We start from the raw sequence: 20,633 nt of genomic DNA, 5'->3' as shown, positions 1-20,633 counted from the left end.
GACTTAGCCGACCTCGATGTGTAGACCTGCTAGGGTATAGGATTAGACTTAGCCGACCTCGATGTATAGACGTGCTAGGGTATAGGATTAGACTTAGCCGACGTCGATGTGTAGACAGTCTAGGGTATAGGATTAGACTTAGCCGACCTCGATGTGCAGACCCGCTAGGGTATAGGATCGCAGAGCATGGTAAGAGCGCAGTGCATGGTTGCATAGCAACGACAGACGCCACGGGAAAATCAGATCGAATTTTACTCTTAATAATAAAAGCTAATGTGCATTGTAAACGTCAGTAATTTATTCTTTTTATAAAAATGATTTAAAGGCTGAAATATGTGAGGTTTATATTTTTATCAAACATTTTTAGTCAAAACTTTATTTGAACTTGTACATACTTGTACAGTAGGCTAGATAACATGTTGCAAGACACTCCTTTAAAATCTAGCCATCATTTTTAATGTTTATGTAAACAAAAAGTGCATATTGATGCTGATTTATTTGTTATTTGCTGGTTTTCGACATACAACTTAGTGAATTGATTTCATTGTGTAGTATTAGCACTTTTTGAACAGGATTCTGTGATAACCGTGATCATTTTGGTCACTAATAATGAAATTAAATTATCATGCCATTTCATATCTATAATTATGTGTTTTTACAATATAATATGCAAATTATCTCTGATTCTGTTCTTTTCTCTGACATTTAAGGGTGACATAGGCATACAAAAACCCTTTTAGGTCTAAAACAGTTTAGATAGTTGTTAATATGAGAGTTATGAGACATTATTTCAGAGATTTAAGTATTGTATTACATGAGTAGCTCTCGGCTACTTTCATTTTTAAAAAGTAGCTCTCAAATGAAAAAAGGTTAGAGACCCCTGCGCTAGAGTATAAATATTAGAGTATGTAGTTAGGTTTAGGGAAAAATCTACCACAAGGACAGAGCAGATGTTGATAAAAATGTTTTATAGTTCTTCAATAAACACAAGGTTCTGTTTACTGTACTGAGAGACGTGAAAAAAAAAGAGATCGGATTCACACACACGGATATACAGTCTCTTAATGTGAATCAGTGACGGCATCTGTACTTGAAGACAAAAGTGATTCCTGCAGATGTCTGATCAGACACATTTTAAGGCCGTATTAAAGTCCTGTGTCAACGCCTAGTGACCACGATCAGTCCTGAGTTTAAAAGGGTCTCCTTCCTCTTCCTCTCCCGCCGCCTCTTCCTCTCCCACCGCCTCTTCCTCTCGAACCGCCTCTTCCTCTTCCTCCCCTTTGAGAATGTAAGTGTCCAGCCGCCCGTCTGATCTTCCTCCTCTCCTCATGATGGTCACGTTCAGCCTGCTGTTGAAATCGCTGCTTCTCCGTCTGTGCAAGTATAAGATGGAGTTAGTGGCGAACCCAAAATGGTCCACAACTCGTCAAAGGGATTTTTTATAATTGGTTCCAAAAGGTTACTACTCTGATGAATCTTAGCAGTGTTGGGTTGACTTGTGATGAACTAAAAGCAGCGACACAATAAACGTATCTCCAACTGTTCAGTAGCACAATACCTCAGCTATTATAAATATAGTCTCTTTTCAACTAACAGGCAACCTTTTCAGAAAAAGATCAGGTTAGCTTGACAAAACTCGGGCTGTAATAAGATATTTTTTCGTGCTCCTAAGAGGCACCGGGAAGCTTGATTCAGTTTAGTGATTCATCAGCTTACTTTAGTCATTCATTGGTTTGTTCTGACAGTTCATGGAAAGAGACAGTTCAAAGAAATGTCCCAGCATGGCATTTATAGTGAAATACAGTCTTTAAATAAGAACTGCTGTCAATCAGAATATTCTGACTCTTTTCTAATTTTGTAAGTTGTATTTAGTGTTTAGTATTTAGTTATCTGTTCAAGATTTTTTTTTTTTTTTTTTTATGGATAGAAAAACAACTACTGCTTAAACTTGTCATAGAGGTCCAAACAAATCTAATATCGCAACAGTCTAGTGTTTTATCTCTCCTTTGGTTGTAGACGGTCAAGAACAGTTTTTATAGTTTTATAGGCTATCATGCAAAAGATTGAAAGATTTGATGAAGTTTCTGAGAAGTCTCTTCTGCGTGCTTACCAAGGCTGTATTTACTTGATCAAAAATACAGTAAAACAGGTATTGTGGAGTATTATTACATTTTAACATTACTGTTTTCTAAAATACATTATAAACTAGTGGTGCAACGGATCATCGATACGTGATCCGTTCGGATCAATATCTTCGGTTCGGCACACACGTGATCTGCGGATTGATTTATGAAAAAAAAAAATTTGTATGCATGTTCAGTCCACACACATCTCCCCAGCGTGGTCATGGCGAGCGGAGGAACGGAGGAGCTAGAACGCCCCGCGTCATTTAAATCCCCTGTATGGGAGCATTTTGGCTTCCCTGTCAAATATAATGATGAAGGAAAGAGGTTAGTGGATAAAACCGTGACGGTGTGTGTAGGGTGGCCATACGTCCGGAGTTGCGCTGAATTGGCCTAAAAAAATTAACTTTTAAAAATCCTGCATATTGATAGCGGCTCCCTGATGTCCGCAAATTAGTTCAAATCTCCCGGAATCTAGAGCGTGCATGCGAGACAAAACATACTGCGCGCTAGCGCGCGAACGGCAGAGAGGGAGAGAGCGAGAGACCTTGCGTGTGTGCGCATGTAAGACAGAGAGCATCCTGATTGGCCTGTTTCGGTAAGTCAACCCCCCTAATATCTCTAAAAATAAGATATTATGCCTCGTGCACTTTAAGTTGATTTTATATATTTTTATTTAATAATAAGTGTTAATAAACAAAAAGACAAAACTTATGTTTATTTGTCTTGTCTTTTTTGCTGATCCGAAAAATGATCCGATCTGTGACTCTGATCCGAGAAACAATCCGAACCGTGAGTTTTTTGATCCGTTGCACCCCTATTATAAACTGTAATTTATTCCTGTAATCAAAGCTGAATTTTCAGCATCATTACTCCAGTCTTCAGTGTCACATTAACCTTCAGAAATCAGTCTAATATGCTGATTTGATGCTCAAGAAACATTTATAATTATTATCAACGTAGAACAGTTTTTGCAGAAACCATGATAATTTTTTTCTCAAGATTATCTGAAGAATAGAGAGGTCTGGGTAGAAAGGCAAGTAATATTTTTACTGTCACTTTCGATCAATTTAATGCATCCTTTATGAATAAAAGTATTAATTTCTTTAATTTCTCAAACTTTGAACGATAACTGCAATATTAATTTGAGAGCTAGAGCAGAAAGTGTAGATAATCACTGAACAATTACAGAAACGATTACATGACTTTAGAAGAGCTGGATTATAGTGCATGAGTCAAATAGACTACTTTATTTTTAATGGTGCTTGACAGTTTGTTGTCGTTCTATGGAAAAGATCTGTGTGAAGATATTTTTGGTTAAATTGGAAAATCTATTAGCATGTGAGTAAACAGTTAAAAAATAATCAATTTATTCATTCTAGGGATGCACCGATATGAAAATTTGGCCGATACCAATAACCGATAATTCCTTATATCTAGTCAAGTCATCCTCATTTATATAGCGCTTTTAACAATGTAGATAGTTTCAAAGCAGCTTTACAGAGATAAACATATAATTTAAGGTAACAGAGATTGGTTTGGTTTTATAGCGGTTCTTGAATAATGTTATTTTCCAGCTAAAGTTAGTTCTGATTGATTCACTTCCGTCGAAATGATCATTTGTTTTTAAATTAGGGGCCGCTAAGATGACACCGTTCTCTCTAAGCAGACTTTAAACGCGAACCTGTGATAAACGCTGACGCCGTTCACATGCGCATTAAGAATTTATCCTATAGTTATGTGCGTTTGAATATATGTGCCTAAACAAACTACTTGTCTAGCCTATAAACTTTGATACAGAATTTTATTTTATTTGATCACTTCGGGGTTGGTACGTGAACCCTAATTTCCACAAAGCTTTATCTGTAGAGTAGAATAGGGATCCACCATAGGGAGAGGCTAAAGAGAGGCTATCTGAAAGCCGATAACCAATATATTGGCCGATAAATTCAAATCTTTATATAATATTTGAGAGCCATATCCCAAGCACACAATTATAATGATGTTCTCATTATAATTTTATGTAGCCTATATATAACAGACTTGCACTGCACATGTTGCACTTAATTGTATTTTCCTTTTTTTTAAGTGATTCCAATCATATTTCAAGCAATTCAAAACCATCATGATGAACAGTGCACATCTGAAGTGTCTCAGCTGAAGTAAGTAATCCATTATTTATCGGCTTTAATATATCGGCCAAATTTCCTTATTTGAACATATATCGGCCTATACCGATATGATGGCCGATACATCGTGCATCCCTAAACCATTCCTTTAACCCTCTGGGGACCAGAAACGCGCCGGCGCGTTTTGCTCGTTTTTTTTCACATAGCAGAAAAATAGACTTAAAGTACTGCCATCATTTCTGTTCATATAGAGTTAAGAAATATGAGAAAATAATCTGTTAAATGTCTACTTTTTTATGTGCCCACATACAATCGAAATAAAATATTGTGCTTTTGTAAAATAAAGAAAATAAACAGGGTGTGCGTTCTGCCTCTCGGTCACCGTGAACTTTTTTTCTGGAGCACGTCTCTAATCTTCAACACAACTCAGCTAATACTATTCACCCAGCCATAAGCAATATATCTTTTAAATCATTTGAGTTTGTACTTTTAAATGATCCGATTCAAAACTAAAATTATTATTCTCCGTTTATGTCATCTATATAAAAAGAGAGACGTGTCAGCCCGTCTCATTATCGTTCTCTCAGCTGATTATCTCTGGCAATGTGACACGCCCACGGAGAGCACGCGCTATTCAAACGCAAATATGTGAAGCAACACATTGAGACGCGTTAACGCCCATAAACTCTGAAAACACACATTATTTTTTAGTCAGATTAATCTACTGTCGTCTTGCGCGGCTATATGAGGAACAATCCTGGGACATTTACCACTGGGTTTATTTTCACTTCGAGGATGAACAGATTCAGCTGAGAAGTAAGTGTTTTTTGCAAGTGCTTTGTTCTAATCGCGATATAGAATAACGTAGTGTCTGTAAACGGAAAAATAGCATACTGTTAAATGTGAATCATGTTTGTGTGTGTATGAATGAATGAATGAACGCACAGATACGCACTGTTACAGACTAAATAACAGACAACATTTCGTTGACTCGTTTTGGATAAAGTTTTTACTCTAAAATAGACATCAAATAAGTTTTTTTTTGGAGTTTCTGCTCATATGTTAAATATATAGTATGTTTTGTCAATAAACTAATCAACTAGGATGTTATAGTGTTTGTTCAAGCTATATCAAAATAATGAATCCTCAACTTTGAAATATGTATGATCAAACTAAGACATTTATGGAGAAAGACAATGTTCTTTTCAAGATGTTTCCAACTCTAACTTTGAACTGAAATAAAACCATGTCTATATGGTGAAGGGTGTGTGATAGAAGTGTCCAGATGTATGCACCCTGTATTTTCCTTATATAAATCCAAACAATCTAAAAGCCATTCTTTTTTAAATCTCCTCATTCTTTGTGCAAGGCTCCTGTAATGATATGGCCTGATAGCACCTAATAGGGCCATTATGGGGAGGGTCTTTGTCTTTCTCAGGTGTGGAATGCCACACATATTAATGAGAGATCAAGCCTCCTGCATAAAGCTTTCTCAAACAAAACACGTCATTAAAAATGTAAAAGACTTTATTGACTTATCTGAATGAGTAGTCAGGATGATTCTGACATAGTTTTGGAGCAAATATTCTAGGCTATGTGATACAATTTTCAAAAGTTTTGTGAAGAAATAATCAATATGTGTTTTGTGGTCTTATTTCAGCAACTTTCATTTTTATTTTTTTCAATAACTACGCATAAACATTATTCTATTAAAAATACAAACATGTACATACATGTTGCTCAGATCTCATGGTAGCCAAGTTTGTGCTATATAGAGTGAATTTACACCTTTGCCATTAACATGTTTATAAATAACTGAAAAAAGCACAAATGTCAGTGCATGTCAAAACATCCCAAGGGCCCCAAAAACACTCTGGTCCCCAGAGGGTTAATGCAAAGAACATTCATGTGTGTTTAGATTTTGGAAGGATCAGATGACCTCAGACTATCTGGTTACTAAAATATTTCCATGAACATCCAACAAAGCAGCAAAAGGACTTGACTGAATGATGTGTACGACCGACAGGAGCAGTATGGGAATTAAATGGGCGTGCGAGCGGTCAAAGGACAGAAAACAATGGTGATATTTTCAGGGCATACTGAAGCCATTCTTCAGTCTACGGTGTGAGTCAGCAGAAATCTGAGCTGGGAATGTGTCTGACACAATTTTACAACACCTTCATCTTCATCTTCATTTAACCAAAGAGGTAGGAAGAGCGAGAAACAAACACATGACTAGGTCCGGGTTAAATGAAAAGGTTTTCAGCAAACCTTTAAGTAATGGCTTATGTAATTGTTTGAATAAATCTGTCATCTGTATTTACTCGTTCAGAAATTTCTAGGATTACAACATCACAACTGTTCATTAAAGAAAATTCACCCATATTAACACACACTCAGTGCTCTGCAACTCATCTGATCTGGATGACACATCAGTAGAGTTCAAACAAGTGTTATAAAGCGTTAGTCTGCACAGGTGGCAGCTGGGATGGGTTGCCATCTTCATGCTCACCTTCTTGAGAGTGAAAGTGAGCTGTTTGCTTCCAACTGCTGCGTCTCTGAGGTTTAGCATCCCTGATCTCTCCTCCCGCTGCAATCGCTCCTCCAGAGATGTCCTGTGTGGCGGAAAACAGTGTTCAACTTTCATCTAACAGCGATGAGCAAAAGACAACGGCACAAAAACTCACCAAAGTTGATTCTGCACCAATTTGATCTTATATCTTATATTTAATGTAGGGCTGTCAGTCACTAACGATCATTTTTGGTAATCGAGTAATCAGTCAATTTTTTAGACGATTAAAAGAGTGATCGGATATTTTTGGTAGTAATAAAATTGAGCAAAGACCTAAGTGCGAGTGTGTGTATGTGTGAGTGTTATTGTAACACTACTTGACAGTTTCATGCGCTTTAAGTATTTACTAGTGTTTATTAGTTCTAAATGCTTCTGTTGACTTAAGTTTTGTTCGACTACATTCAGGAAGTGTACTGAGCCACTTCCGGTGTTTTTCTGGTTACTCGACATGGGTTAATTGCAAATGAGGATTGTTTTAAATCGAGTACTCAAATTGAATCAAGGAATTGTGACAGCCCTAATTTAATGTTTATATTTTTTATTTTAATGTATATTTTTAATGTTGATTTTTGGTACAATATCCAAATATATTTTGAACCAAAGGTTTTAATGATTTTCATGTGTTCAAGGTAATTAAATAAACAGTTTTTCAATAACTGAAGAAAGTGTGAAAGTAATAACGTTAGCATGAGCCTAAGTGGCCTAGGTTACGTCATCTAGTTATTTTCTTTATAATAATGTGCATTTAAGAATCATTCACAATAAGACTATGAATATGTATAATGTAAATAGATAGAATTTTGATTTTTATCTCATGTTGACTTTAGTATGTCAAAACTGTTCTAGGTTAAGTGCAAATGGTTAATCATGTAAAACCAAGTCTGGGAGCATCAGACAATTGTCTAGCACTATAAAAGCCATTAGGAGGTTCAGAAGGACATGCTCTCTATATTTGGCACGCTCATTTATATGTGGCCCTGAGTCAACATGTGTTACCTGTCAATAAACCACCCACTGAGTGTCAGACGAGGGTAGGACAGGAGTGCTAGTATAGTTGTTTTAATAGTTTTATTACAGCATGTACACATTTATCCTATGTCTTAGAGTTAAAATGGTCCTTTTTTATTATTAAACCTATTTTGGCTTTGTTAGAAGAATTGTGAATCGAACCAAATCGTGACATTAGCATATTGTTACACCCCTAATAAATAAAAGCGTTTCAAATATTCAGAATCGATATGCATCAAACCGATATTTTTGACAACACTTTCCTTTCCCTTCCCTTTAAGCAATCCATCTTTAAAGACAACCTATTATGCCCTTTTTTAAAGTCTTCCCAGTCGTCAGTTACGCTCCGTTTAGTTCCTGTCTCTATGAAGCCCCTCCTTCTTAAAAGCACAGTGTGCTCTGATTGGTCGGCTGGATCAGTGTGTTGTGATTGGTCAAGTGCTTCAAGTGTGACTAACTAACACACTACTAACTAACTCAACCAGGCCCCGCCCTTTATTCTGCGTATGAATTATTTAAATGAGGAATATTGTGACGTGTTCGTTCCCGGAACAGGAGTTCAGAAACACTGACACTGATATAGAGAATAACTTCCGCTGAAGGGACTTCGTGCTTTGATACTATGCAGAGATTTTTCATGCTCAAACAACAACATTACACACTAAAGAATAGGGTTGGGTAAAAAAATATTGATTTCTCGATTTCAATCGATTCTCATTTTTACGAACCGATATCGATTCTTAAATCACAAGAATCGATTAGGCTATCCTGTTTTCAGTTGATGAATGAATGGAACATTGTAGCGCTCATCCCATCCAATAAATCGCAATAATCTTTGTGCTTTGTTACTATTGATATGAAACAAAGTCTCAGATTTCTAATTACGTCCATTTTCTTACGAAATTCAAAAACATTCCGTTCTCTTTCTAACATTCATTCGGTATCTCACTATGGGAACGCCTCTGGGCATGACCGATCGCAGAAGTACCAATTAGACCACGTCTGCCAACTATGGCAGACCAATCGCTGCAGCGATCAGGGAGTTCCGGCACCCTGTATATAAACGCAGCTACCTGCTGTTTCGTCATTCTCGCTCTCTTCCCCGTGGAAGATTTTGGAAGCTGTCCTCAGCAGACTTTGGGAACTATTTGCTTAACAGTTTTCAGACGGAGAAGATAGGTTATGTCCAAAACGCAATATTTTCCTTAGGTCGTTGAGTGACTTCGTCACTTAAGAGTACGATAACTAACATGTCAAGACGAGTTTTCTTGCTTTTAAGTTTCTCTAATCATTTTCCAAGTTTTTCTGGGCGCTTACCACGCACCAAAAGGATAAGGAAAATGATAGCTCTCTAATCGCAGCACAGCTCCGTACCAGTTGTCACAATGGGTGAGAACTCACCGTACGAAGAGAGTGCAAGCTCCATCATGGACACCGCGATAGAACCGGAGAGCCCCGGAGGAAAAGGTCGTCCTCCACATCCGTGTGCTTGTGGAGGAAGATGACGATGATGAGGTATTGTCGAACATTCTCAAGGACGACGACGATGAAGATGCCATTCTTCCCCCGAACCAGTCCAGGCCGCCGAGTGCACAGGATGAGAGTTCACCCTCCCCTGTACAGACGGATTCAGATCTAATCGAGGTCTGTCGCAGGGCCACGGCTAGATTGTCGATCGATTGGCCATCCCAACCGGCAGGTCAAGGGGCTGAAAGAGACCTGTACGATGGAAAGAGACTTCCGTCACGTCTCCCGCCAGCAAGGCAGTTCATTCCGGCCATCCCGGCCTGTGTGACGGAGATGAAAAAGTTTTGGGACAAGCCTTTTTCAGATCGAGTGCCCGTCAAGGGCTTCTCAAGGCTTGATGTTCAGGGAATGGACGATCTAGGGATGGCAGATCCTCCCCCGGTGGAAACGTCGGTTGCAAATCACTTGCACCCGGGCGCTGCCAGGGAAAACAGAGCGCTTCGCCGCCTCTGTTTTTCAGAAGATCTAAAAATCAATTGCACTGTCCGTCCGTGCTTTGAACGCGACGTCACTCCTGTTGAGATGTCCCTCCAGTTGAGATGGGTCGTCAACTGGACTCCGGATCTCCCAACCCAGTGCTCTGGGAGGAGATATGTATCATCGCAGATTTGAACCTGCGCACATCCCGTGGAGCAGTTCCAAGTTGCGGACGGCGTATGGGCTTAGCAGTGGTGGGTGAGAGATCGCTGTGGCTGGGTCTGTCAGGGCTCTCTGAAAAAGAGAAAGCAGAGTTTCTGGATGCCCCTATAGATCCAAAAGCCATGTTCGGCGCAACGGTAACAGCGATGCGGCAGCAGTGTGACAGGGAAGAAGGAGGGAGAAGCTTTCCAGGTCTGTCTCCCCAGAAAGCCGGCGGCTCTGCCTTATCACCTGAACCGGCCGAATTTCAGACCGTCAGGCAGAGGAGAGCATTCAGATTATCAGCCTTCCCGCTCTGCTCCACCACAACAGCCAGGCAACGCGGCCCTACAGCCTAAGCCCGGTTTCGTTAGACCTCAACAGTCTTTCGCAGCCGCAGCAGCGAAACGCCGAACGCCCGCCCCCCAGGGGAATAAGAAGAGGCGGTCAACCTGATACGTCAGTTCGGCATCAGGAAGGGTTGGGAGACAGCACCCAGGGTTTCTCTGTCCCATCCCTTCAGAACGATTCCTCTCTCCCTCCCGCGGGGAAAAGGAATTCAGAGGTGAAATGTGTTTGTGTGGACAGTTCAGAGTCCAATGTGTGCGGGAATGTGGCCACCGTTCTTCTAGTGCCCCCCAAGAGATCGTCTCCCCTTCCACCTTCGAGGTCTGTTATGAGGGAAGAAGGTCTAACGTTCACAAGCAACTTTTCAAAAATAAAGTTCCCTCTGACGCATCCAGGTCAAAGACCGAGGGCGCAGAATGTGAAAAAAAGATCACAAAAGAGTAAAACAATCACAAATAAAGACCAATATAACTCCGTCACTGGAGCGGTCTTCCCCCCCTTTGCCGCTATAGTGTGCTGCAGCACCTCTAGTGAGCGAAGACGGGAAGGGCCCACTCGCTGCTCAGACAGTGAACTGGCGCGCATGCGGAGTTCATCCCTGGGTATTAACCACCATAGAGAGGGGATACAGGATTCAGTTCGCTGTAAAACCTCTGTTCAACGGAGTGATAATTTCAGTGGCCAAAGGGAAAGCAGCTCTGGTTTTAGAGGAAGAAATAGCCTCTTTAATGAGAAAGGGAGTGATAAGAGTGATTCCAACGGAAGAGAGCCACAAGGGTTTCTACTCCTGTTATTTTGTGATTCCCAAGAGAGGGGGAGGTCTCCGTCCCATTCTGGATTTATGGGTCCTCAACAGATACCAAGAAATTCAAAATGCTGTCTATCAGAACATTGTGTCAAAATATTCGGCAAGGAGACTGGTTCACCTCCAGGACGGGATCTCCAGGACGCCTATTTTCACATAGATATTTTTCCTGCGCACAGAAAATATCTGAGGTTCGCCTATCAGGGCACAGCATACGAGTATACGAGAATACCATTTGGCCTAGCTTTAGCCCCTCGGGTATTCAGCAAGTGTGTAGAAGGAGCCCTGACTCCGTTGAGGAGATTAGGGGTCAGGATTTCATATCTGGACGATCTGCATATCTGCGCGCCATGCCGACGGCAGGCAGAGAGCGATACACACACACTAGTGACGCATCTGGAGAGATTAGGTTTTAAGATTAACCAAACGAAGAGTTGTCTATCTCCGTCTCGGGAAATAGTATACTTGGGTCTCACTTGAATTCTGTGATGTTTCGAGCTTTCCTATCAGAGGTTCGCATCAAAACTTTTCACAGCTGCCTCTCCCTTTTTCAACGAGGGAAATCAATCTCTTTCAGAATGTGTCTTCGGCTACTAGGACTGATGGCCTCAACTGTGTCCGTGGTTCCCCTGGGACTGTTGCGAATGAGGGATTTTCAGAACTGGACAGCATCAAAGGGCATTCGCCCCAAGAGCCGCCTCAGCCGCAGAGTGCGTGTCTAACCAGAATGCACGAGTGCTCTCTGTCATTAGAGTGTCCCGTCTTTTCTCAGGACAGGATGCCTTCTGGGTGCGATCGTACTGAGAAAAGTGGTGACGACAGATGCATCTCTCCCAGGCTGTGCTCGAGGGCAGGACAGTGAGAGGAGTTTGGTCTCCCCCACAGAGAGAGAAGCACATACATTTTCTAGAGCTTCTGACAGTGTTTCTAGCTCTGAGGCATTTCCTGCATTTTCTAAAAGATCATCGCGTATTGGTCAGGACAGACAATACAACGGTGATAGCCTACATAAATCGGCAGGGAGGAGTACGTTCTCAGACGCTTCACATGGTAGCGAAGAAACTGGTTATGTGGAGCAGCAGGACATTCCTGTCATTACGCGCGACGCATGTCCCGGGGATAATGAACAGGGGAGCGGATCTATTGTCCAGAGGGAATCCTCTGTATGGGGAGTGGAGACTCCACCCCCAGGTGATCCTCATGGTGTGGCAGAGATTCGGCCAGGCTGCCGTAGATCTCTACGCATCGCGCGAAGACACACAATATCCCCTGTTCTTTCCTCTGGTCGGCGACGACGCACCATTGGGTTTGGATGCTCTAGCCCACGAGTGGCCAGACGTGTTACTGTATGCGTTTCCTCCGTTGAGCTTGATCGAGCCGACATTACGGAGGGTTCGGGAGCGCAGACATGTGATGATTCTGATCGCGCCGTACTGGCCGGGGAGACTGGGTTGCGGAGATTGCGCAACTGCTCTTCGACCAGCCTTGGCCGTTACCAGTGCGCAGGGATCTCCTCTCACAGGCACGGGTGGGAAACATTCCATACCTCCCCTCAGAAGTTAGCTCTCTGGGCCTGGCCCATGAGAGGTTGAATCTGAGTGCAGCCGGACTACCTCCTAAAGTTATTGAGACGATTCAGAACGCGAGGGCATCCTCGACTCGTTCTTTATATAACCTTAAATGGAGAGTTTTTGAGGAATGGTGCGCAGATAAGAACATTGTTCCATTCTTGTGCTCTGTTTCGGATGTGCTGTGTTTTCTTCAAGACTTCCTGGATAAATGCTATGCTAAAGTCCTATGGTTGCTGGGGATTGTTGGGTTCATTGTTGGTGTACTATGATGTCTGTTTTTTGGTTATTTATGTCTGAGAGTTGTACCAAGACAAATTCCTATCAACTTAGTTGACATGGCAATAAATTATTGATTATTAAGTGATTATTATTAAAGGCAGAGCTTTTTCCATGGTTAAGGTGTATCTGCCCGCTATATCGGCATGTCATGTGGGTATTGATTCGGGTACCATTGGCCAACACCCTCTAGTCTGTTGTTTTATGAGAGGTGCACATAGGCTACACCCAGTATCAAAGCCGCTGGTCCCACCATGGGATTTGTCTGTGGTCCTGAACGCGCTCTCAAAAGCCCCGTTCGAGCCAATTGAGAGCATTGCCTTAAAGCTGCTCGCTTTAAAGACGGCTCTGTTACTTGCTCTTACAACAGCAAAAAGGGTAAGTGAACTACAGGCTTTATTAGTTCACCCTTCATGTATGAAGTTCGCTCCGGGTGGTCAGAGAGCTAATTTTAGAACTAACCCGGCGTTCGTGCGCAAAGTCTATGATCACGCGGATACAGTAAGAGCAGTGGACTTGCCAGCTCTTCATCCATCTCCTTTTTCTTCTCCAGAAGAGGAAAGGTTACACTGTTTATGTCCGGTTTGCACGCTGTATAATTATGTACAGAGAACCCACACAGTGTGTAAGAGCAACCAGCTATTTGTCTCATGGGCTGACTCTTACAAGGGAAAACCTATCTCCCGTCAACGCCTTTCCCACTGGGTGGTAGAGGCTATTTTGTTATGTTACAAAAGCATGAATATGGAGTCCCCAGTAGGAATAAGAGCGCATTCTACTAGGGGAATGTCTACATCCTGGGCTCTATTTAAGGCGATTTCTATTCAAGAAATTTGTGCGGCGGCCAGCTGGTCCTCTCCACACACATTTATCCGTTTTTATAGACTGGATGTTACGGAGCCCTCTCTGGCCCACTCAGTTCTGGGAGTGAGTAGTCAGGGGGTATGAGATGGTTAAGATAAAGGGGGCGCCTTTCCCCATATTATCCTGTTTTTACCGTCTGTGACAATGATTCAGTATATTTATATCCCCACTTCTTCAGTCTAATTCGTCAGCATATCGGCAATACGGGAGTTGTCTATATCCCATAGTGAGATACCGAACGAATGTTAGAAAAAGAACGACAGGTTACTGACGTAACCCCGGTTCTCTGATAACATGAAGTGAGGTATCTCACAACATTGCCCTCCTTGCCTACTCGCACGGAGAAGAGACATGCGGAGAATGAGGAAACGGCAGGCAGCTGCGTTTATATACAGGGAGCCGGGACTCCCTGATCGCTGCAGCGATTGGTCTGCCATAGTTGGCAGACGTGGTGTAATTGGTGCTACCGCGATCGGTCACGCCCAGAGGCGTTCCCATAGTGAGATACCTCACTTCAGGTTATCAGAGAACCAGGGTTAGTCAGTAACCTGTTGTTTTGGCGCTGTGGCGTGAGATCGCTCAGCTCAAGAGAAGCAGCAGCGCGGAGCGCACATGATCTTCTCTTCCACCTTATTAATACCAGTTACAGCGCGAAATAAACATGAACGAGCATCTGAAAGTGTGTTAAAAGATAGAGTACAACTTATCGAAATCCGTATCATGTCACATGGAATCGCTCAACCAGTGTTTCAACCGTGGAAAGACGTCAGTAAAACAACTTGTAAACAATGTCATGTAACGTCACATTTACCTCAGAAAAACCATATCCAGTGACCATAAACTCGTTAGTCAGCTAGAAAATTTAACTGAGGAGCATTTAGCTAAATAAATGCACCATATTTATTATAATTTTTTGTTCTTCAATATTTAAAGCATGTTTGAATAAATCTGGCAAGTTTTTATGACAGCCACCATTTAAATGTTTGTATTTCATATAACTTTATTATTATAAAAATAAATAAAAGTGTAATTTAAGTGTTTGTATACAAATCAGTATATAATTAACAATATTTTAGTAGGCTAATGAAGCCTAGTAGGGTACAACTGACTCCCATAGTTTACAGCATTAGTTAAGAGATTTGTTTTCGTTGAGAAAATTTGCCATGTATTGTACCTGATATCCAAAATAATCAATATTGCATCGAATCGAAATCGGAATCGAATTGCAAGCTTGTGAATCGATATTGAATCGAATTGTGAAATTTGTGTCAATACCCAGCCCTACTAAAGAAAGATGAACATGTGAAAAAAGCATAATAGGTCTTCTTTAAGCTCAAGGTGGACTTAATTCTCCAAAATGTGGTGCTAAAAATGGTTTTAAAATGCATCTATGAGAACAGGTAACTTACTTCTGCATCTTCTGCTTGTGGGAAACGTCGCTGAAGCTGCGAAACTCCTCTCCTGCTTTGATCTGGTAGAACCGAGGCTGGCTCTGGTTCTGATGCTCCCCCTGGAGGTTCCCGACTGGATCTGAACTCTGTAAGTTGGTGTCTCGGTCCTGTTGCCTCCTCTCTTTCCTCTGGACGAAGCTGCGCTCTCGCTCCTCGGCCCGTAAGAGACGCCGCTGAACCCTCACCTCCTCCACCCAGCTCTTATCGTCATCATCAGAGCTCTCCTCTTCCTCTGAGCCACGGCCTTCCACCTCCTCCTCCTCGCCATCCTGCTCGTGGGACCACGAGTTTGAGATTAATTTATGATTATTATCTCCCACAAATCAGAAGATGTTAGCTCTGTTCCTTGTGACCTGCATTTTCGTCAACACCAGTGTTATTTTAGTATCACTGAGATACTACTGTAGTTTTTATTCATAATTTGAATTATTTTTAATATTTTGTGTTTCCTTTTTAATTTTTAGCTTTAGAAACGCTGTTGTGTTTTTCAGGGTTATTATGACTAACTAATACAAAAATTAATACATTAAAAACATTTCTGTTAATTGAAATTGTTTATTTGGTTAACAAAATTATGATGAAGTTTGGTTGACGACCTTTTCTCCATGATGATAACGATAAATGTCAGTAGCCAAACAGTTGATAGTTCCCATTAACTTCCATGGTATTGTTTTTTCCTACAATGGAAGTCAACGGCTAGCTTCAACTGTTTGGTTACCGACATTCTTCAACATATTTTCTTTTGTGTTCAGCAGAAGAAAGAAACTCATACAGGTTTGGATCAACTTGAGGGTAATAGTAAATGTTGACACAATTTTAATTTTTGAGTGAACTATCCCTTTAAGTGCATAAATCAGTGATCAATCAGAGGTCATAAGCCTTTTTGTGTCTATGAAACAGTCCCAATGAGGAAAGTTTAGTTCAGCCTGATACAAATATGCATGTTTTACTTGAAAAATAAGAAACGTCAGTGTTCCCTTTCGAGGGAACTCGCGCTGCGTCGAGAATCGACACTTTGGGGAACGCCTTCAGCGTGACGTGTCTGAACCCTGTATGGAACTAGTCCAATCTTGATTGGTGTTGCGTGATGACATCACCCGTGACGTCGCATGTGACGGTGAAGCGGAAGCTATAAAAAGACACCGGAACATAACAGCGTCAGCTTTCTGTTCTTCAGCAAGCGTTCTATGTGACTGTCTTATTTGGTGTTGTTTGTACGTTACCCTATATATATATTTAGAATATGGCAGAGAAGCAATTCAGACAGTGTGCATCCCCTTGTCCACGCTTTTTGAGCGAGGGTGACACAAACTCACTCTGTGTTGTTTGTCTGGGAATGGAGCATGCACAGGCAGTGCTCCAGGCCACTGTCTGTGCTAATTGTGATATCATGCCCATGAGAATGCTCCGTTCCCGCCTGTGCCTGTTCGATAAAGCAGGCCAGGCACGCGATCCCCAGGGATCGAGTCCCGCGTCTGTCGAGGCAGCGCGGCGCCTGCATTCTTGGTGATCGCAAAGGGATCTGGTTGGGGATGTTGAGACGGCTTCGGCCCTTTCCCAACATTCAGCGACCAGTTCCCAAGGTCCCGCTCACGGTTCGGGAACCCGCACTGCGGCTTCTTCCGCCCGTGAAGAAGACCAGATGCTCGAACTGTCTGCCTCTGAGGCGGCGGATGTTTTGAGCATCGATGCAGGGAAATGTGAGGATCTACCACTCCATTCTCCTGCATCTGAGGAGCTGCTGGAGGTTGTGACTAGGGCTGTGGCCAAGTTAAATATCAATTGGCCACCAGAAAAGCAGGAAGCGACAGTAAAAAGCAAACTCGATGAGCGCTTCCTGCAAGCCCGGTAACAGCCACCGAGGTGTCGAGATCGTGGGATAAGCCCTTCTCCTCTCGACTTTCCAGCCTCAATGTACACGTTTATTCATCTATTATGGGGTCGAGAGATGGGCTATGGGATGATGCCACGGGTTGAAGAGACATTTGCATCTCATCTCTCGCCCGAGGCTGCATCGTCCCTGAGAGCTCCGGCGCTTCCCTCCAAGCCCTGCCGTACAACATCGGCCTTGGTTGGGAAAGCATATATGGCAGCAGGTCGGGCTGGTGCATGCCTGTACACAATGGGGCTCCTGCAGGCATACCAGGCCGACCTGTTAAAAGTGGTGGACGACAGCGGGGAGGTCGCCCTCGACGATATTCAGGAAATGCGTTGAGCGGTTGACTTGTCTCTCCGTGCTACCAAGGAGACGGCCCGTGCAATCGGCCGTTCTATGGCAGCTTTGGTAGCAACGGAGAGGCATTTGTGGCTGAATTTGTCGGGTGTCGGGGACAAGGCGATTTCGTCGTCTGGCCTCTTCGGCGACGCAGTCACCACTGTCATCGAGAGGGTTCAGGAGACGAAACGACAATCAGCCGCATTAAAACAACTCATCCCCCGCCGTCGTCCCAAGTCTCGTGGGTCTGCTGCCAGGGGGTAGTCCAACCAGGCAGTCGCCAGCTCCTCACACCTGCAACAGCAGAGGGAGAGTGTTGCTTCTCGTGCTCCCCCGGAAAAGGCCTGGAGCCAGAGGCAACACTCTCAGCTGAAGTCTTCTCAGCCGAGGACAGATCTGAGGACTGTCATCCAGGCGAGGAAGGCTTCGACGAAGAGGTCCTGATGTGTTGCACAGGCCTCTCAGGGCGTTCCCCCCCGTGATCGAGTATCAACAACTCGCTCCTTTACGGAGCCCTCAGGAAATCCATGTTTGCTTCCCACCGCCGAAGGCGCCTCGAGACGCATCGGTTTGCTCCGAGCAGGGTCAGGTCATGGAACAGGAAGTCCATTCCCTCTTAGCGAAGGAGGCCATAGAGCATGTTCCTCCTCAAGAGCGAGAAACCGGGTTCTACAGCCGGTACTTCATAGTTCCCAAGATAGATGGGGGTTTACGTCCCATATTAGATCTCAGGGTATTGAACCGATCTCTGAGGAGATACGATGATAGGTATGGTCAACATTTTGAACCTGTGAGTCAAATCAGGATAGATGGAGTCATGTCACGATAGATCTAAGGGATGCTTACTTCCATATCTCTCCATCCTTCCTCAACACAGGAAGTTTCTAAGGTTTGCTTTCGGGGGAAAGGCTTACCAATACAGAGGGTGCTTCTCAATATCTCTCCTCGATCCTCCATCCTATGACCCAGAGACCGATCGAGCTCAGCCATCTTTTTTTTTTTTTTTAACTTTAGACTGGTAACTGATAATGAGTTTGTGCTGAGTGCAGGCCACTGAGCTGGTCTACAGACTGGTAACGGGAATGTGCTGAATGCAAACTGCTGGGCTGGGACACAGACTGAGAGCTGGTTTATGCTGACTGCAGGCCACTGAGCTAGTCTACAGACTGGTAACGGGAATGTGCTGAATGCAAACTGCTGGGCTGGGACACAGACTGAGAGCTGGTTTATGCTGACTGCAGGCCACTGGAGCTCAGCCATCTTGAAGGACATCTCAATTCTCTAATTGCACCACGAGGAGGCGAGGGTCGAGGAGTGAGGAGGCATCCAGAGGAGCTATGAGCGGGGATGGACAGTTGCATGCTTTGCGGAAGTGTTTTATCGACTAAACGTGACGCACGTACACATTCTCCTCCCCCTTCACGTCGGTCACAATCATTTCAATTTATACTTGACCTTTGCAGTTTATATAAACCACACATCTAACATATTTCAACAGGGTATCTTGCTTTATTATTATTTATTACTAATTTCTTAAATAACCAAACTTCAACAACTTAAGGGCAGATCCTTTGAGCGCTGCTGATGACGCAGTGAAGTGACGCTCGAGTGGTCAAGTATTTCATTCGATTCCTCTGTCCTCCTTTTCTTTCCTTGCAGCCTTCCCTCGTATCCTGCAGGGGGTGGAGCTGAGACGTGAGGAAAGGAAGCGAGGAAAGGAAACGAGGATGCAAAAATAAGAATTGAGAAGCACCCAGAGTTCTTCCATTCGGCCTAGCACTATCACCTCGCACCTTCACGAAATGTATGGATGCTGCTCTTGCTCCTCTCAGACTTCAAGGCATTCGCATCCTCAATTACATCAACAACTGGCTAATTCTAGCAGAGTCGAAGGTCATGGCAGTTCAACATCGAGATGTTGTTCTGCACCATCTAAGGTGCTTGGGACTGAGACTCAACGTCAAGAAGAGTTCATTAACTCCTCTGCAGAGAACTATTTTCCTGCGGGTAGTTTGGGACTCAGTTACGATGCAGGCACAGTTGTCTCCTGCTCGTATAAATACCATCTTGACCACAGTAACGAGTTTCAGGCTGGGCCACACCACCACTGTCAAACACTTTCGTAGAGTGCTGGGTCTCCTGGCGGCAGCGTCCAATGTAATTTCTTTTGGCCTGCTGCACATGAGGGCCTTACAGTGGTGGCTCAGGACCAAAGGGTTTTCCCCGAGGGGGAACCCCTTTCGCACTATCAAGGTAATGCGCAGATGCCTTCGTTCCTTGATAATGTGGAAGAAACCTTGGTTCCTGTCCCTGGGTCCTGTGTTGGGGGCACCGTGTCAGAGAAGAATTGTGACCACGGATGCTTCCCTCACAGGCTGGGGTGCGGTTATGGAAGGCCGCTACACCAGGGGTCTCTGGAAGGACCCTCATCTCTCTTGGCACATCAACTGCCTAGAGATGTTGGCGGTGATTCTGGCTCTCAGACACTTCCTTCCGGACCTCAGAGGCCATCATGTTCTTGTACAGACAGACAATACGTCAGTGGTCTCCTATATAAATCGACAGGGGGGCCTGAGATCACGCCCTCTATGCAGACTGGCGCACCAGGTCCTCCTGTGGTCCCAGGGCAAACTTCTCTTAGTCAGAGCGATGTTTATCCCTGGAAACAACAATGTGGGAGCGGACATCCTGTCGAGGCAGGGGCTGAGGCCCGGGGATTGGAGACCTTACCCAGAGTCGGTGGAGCTAATATGGAAAGAGTTTGGACAGGCCGAAGTGGATCTGTTTGCCACTCACTGTCCACTCTGGTTCTCCCTATCGCATCCAGCTCCCCTGGGACTGGATGCCATGGTGCAGACGTGGCCGAGGCTACGTCTGTACACTTTTCCCCCGATCGTTCTGCTCCCAGGGGTTCTAGAGAGGGTCCGGCGGTACGGGATCAGCTTACTCCTAGTAGCCCCGTACTGGCCGGCCCGAGTATGGTTTTCGGACATCATGGTTCTTCTAGCAGGCCCTCCATGGCAAATCCCGATCAGGAGGGACCTTCTTTCTCAGACCGAGGGCACAATATTTCACCCTCGGCCGGAGTTATGGAAGCTGTGGGTCTGGCCGCTGAGGGGGACCAAC

At 43.6% G+C, this 20,633-nt stretch overlaps 1 protein-coding gene across 1 annotated transcript in view; it reads right to left on the bottom strand.

Annotated features, from left to right (window-relative positions):
- Positions 1 to 951: 951 nt before the first annotated feature.
- Positions 952 to 20,633, bottom strand: part of nol10 (nucleolar protein 10) — a 42,851-nt gene continuing 23,169 nt past the window's right edge. Inside the window, exons 19-21 of the mRNA XM_056255851.1 lie at positions 15,251 to 15,561; positions 6,765 to 6,867; positions 952 to 1,373 (exon numbers count right to left, since the gene is read on the bottom strand). Of these exons, the coding sequence (XP_056111826.1) occupies positions 1,191 to 1,373; positions 6,765 to 6,867; positions 15,251 to 15,561 (597 nt within the window). The 3' untranslated portion in view covers positions 952 to 1,190. The remainder of the gene's footprint in view (positions 1,374 to 6,764; positions 6,868 to 15,250; positions 15,562 to 20,633) is intronic.

The sequence above is a fragment of the Rhinichthys klamathensis genome, unplaced genomic scaffold (assembly GCF_029890125.1).
Source record: "Rhinichthys klamathensis goyatoka isolate OS25496 unplaced genomic scaffold, OSU_Roscu_1.1 h1tg000123l_1, whole genome shotgun sequence".
Lineage (NCBI taxonomy): Eukaryota > Metazoa > Chordata > Actinopteri > Cypriniformes > Leuciscidae > Rhinichthys > Rhinichthys klamathensis.
The sequence above is the reverse complement of the archived record's forward strand: the minus strand, read 5'-3'. Positions and strand labels throughout refer to the sequence as shown.